This window comes from Herpailurus yagouaroundi, unplaced genomic scaffold (assembly GCF_014898765.1).
Source record: "Herpailurus yagouaroundi ecotype Mexico unplaced genomic scaffold, PumYag 5327, whole genome shotgun sequence".
Taxonomy (NCBI): Eukaryota; Metazoa; Chordata; class Mammalia; order Carnivora; family Felidae; genus Herpailurus; species Herpailurus yagouaroundi.
Window position 1 is genome coordinate 1 of NW_024412822.1, and position 2,219 is coordinate 2,219.

A 2,219-nucleotide genomic window follows, 5' to 3' on the forward strand; every position below is an offset into this window, starting at 1 on the left:
CCCCCGTCTTCATGCCCTAGGTAAACAGATGTTTGGCCTCCCAGCTGGCTGGGGGGTGTGGGAGGGGGGAGATGGGGCTCCAGGAGGCAGCGCTGGGGGACTCACCCTCTAGTGTGTCCAGGCCGAATCCCAAGGAGAGATGGATCGCAAGCAGGCATGCGACCCCCGGGCACAGGCTGGGCGCTGCCATCGTCCCAGGCCTGCCTCGTGCCCACTCCTGGCTTCTGCAGCTGGCTCGGGGAGGAGCAGGGTCTGGCAGGACCTAAGGGACACAGAGATGCAGGCTTCAGAGGGGAGGGGACGGTGGGGGGGGTGGGGGGGAATCTCAGAGGGAAAAAGGGAATGAGAGCCACAGAGACACGAAGACAGTGACAGGCAGCTGGAGACAGACTCGGTCTGAACCCAGAGGCAGAATGGTGAGGGCAGAGATGCAGAAAGCATCAGAGGAGGCTCAGAGAGGCCTCGGAGAGGGAGAGTCAGGCAGGGTGCAGAGCAAAAGGCAGTCCGCGAGGCCTGCCAACCCGGAGCCGGCGCGGCGAGGAGGCCCGGGGAGCCCGCCCACGAGAGCGGCGCGGACTCGCCCGGGAGAAAAGTCCGGGACCCCGCTGGGCGGCTGGGCGGCTGGGCGCCGAGCGAGCGTCGGGGGGGCCGCACGGGGGCCGCGGTATCACCGGGCGCTTCGGGGCCGCGCCCAGCTCCCGCCCTCCGCGCCCCGGGGCGCAACGGATTGGCTTGCTGGGACCTCCGGGCTCTCTCCGCCCTTCCCGCCAAGCCAAAATATTTAGCCTGACAACTGAGGGGGGACAGGTCTGTTGGGGAAATAAGGCCAAATACAGGGGGATGGTAGGAACGAGCTCGCCCATCGCCCCTGCGGACTCACTCACGTGGGGCCGCGTGTGCCGGCTGGAGTTGGGGTGGGGGGCGGGGGTAAGTTCTGCCGCCCTGACACCTGCTGGGCGACTTCTGGCGGCCACGACCCGGCCGGCCGGGCGAGCCTGCTGGAACCTGGCGGGAACGCGAACCGTGTGCTGAACATTCAAGCTGTTCGCCTCTCCGAGGCCCTCGCCGCCCCCTGGGGGGCCGCCGCCTCCGCTTTCGCGCGAGGATCCGTCCCAGCCAAGTCCCTCGGTTCCGACCCAGATCCTGGGGGCCCACCTCTGTCCGGTCGCCTTCCCAAAGCGGGCCGCCGGTCGGTCGGTCGGTCGGTCGGTCGGTCTGTCCCCGTCCCGGGGCTGGGGCACGGTCTGCGCTGAGGGCCTGGCGACCCCTCTAGGTGGGTTTGGTTGGCGCGCTCCCTGCGGCCCTCGCCTGCCCTCCCGGCCGAACCCCTCCTCCCGGACCCTCTCCCTCGCCCTCTACTGCCTCCTCCCCGGCTTGAGACGGGCAGGTTCCGGCGGCCACCGGGGTGGGAGGGGCTGGGGATCCCGGGGCTTTCCGGGTGCGCGACCTCCTAGGACCGAAGGGTCCCCAGCTCCACCCGCGGGCGGCTCCCGGGTCCGAGGAGCTAAGAGAAGATCTATTAATTTCTCCGCGCAGAAATCGATGCTCTTGTCAGGGCGGCGATCGATGCCAGCCCAGCCCGGCGGGGCCCCACCCGGCCTGGGGCCCGGCGCTGGCCGGCCGGGGTCAGGGGCCGCCGCTGGGGCCTGGGGCGCAGCTCTGGGGGGCTGCAGACCGCGCCCCCGGCCCCGCGGAGCGCACTCTGCGCGCGCGCCTCTAGCGCCACCCTGTGGTCTCTCCTGAAAGCGGGCCTCCAGGCTCCTTGGGGCGCTCCGGCCGTTTGGGGGCGACCCCCTCCCTCTCCTGTTTTCTTTCCCCAGGTCCTGCGTTTGGTCTTTTTGGGGTCCCTTCCCCTTTCTTCCTAGGCCTTAGGGAGTGTTTCACCTTCTTTATCCCCAAGTGACATCGTACACTCCCTCAGGGGCGCGCATCGTGAGGAGATCTGAGGCCGGGGGACTGGCTGGGATGACCCCGACGGTAACCTTGCCCTCGCCTTGTCATCTCCCCTCCCCCTAAAGGCAGCTGCTTTAGGCTGGGAGAAATAACGGATCAACTTCCCAGCCCTCCCCCACCCCCCCCCCCCCCCCCGGCACCCCCCTCTAAGGAGTTCTCTCTGGAGCCGGGGGTCTGGGGGAAAAAAGGGGGCGCCGGGTCCCCCGAAAGGGGTGGGGGCAGCCTCGGGGCTGAGGAGCCGAGGGGCGGGGGTGGAGCCGGAGGGG

General features: G+C 69.5%; 1 protein-coding gene across 1 annotated transcript; it reads right to left on the reverse strand.

Moving 5' to 3' along the window:
• Window positions 1–97: 97 nt before the first annotated feature.
• LOC121024038 (homeobox protein CDX-1-like) lies at window positions 98–793 on the reverse strand (the record flags this gene model as incomplete). Its single annotated transcript, XM_040466354.1, has 2 exons — window positions 98–262; window positions 522–793. Coding segments are annotated over 2 exons (433 nt in total), but the record flags the coding sequence as incomplete, so codon positions are not given.
• Between the last annotated feature and the right edge of the window lie 1,426 nt (window positions 794–2,219).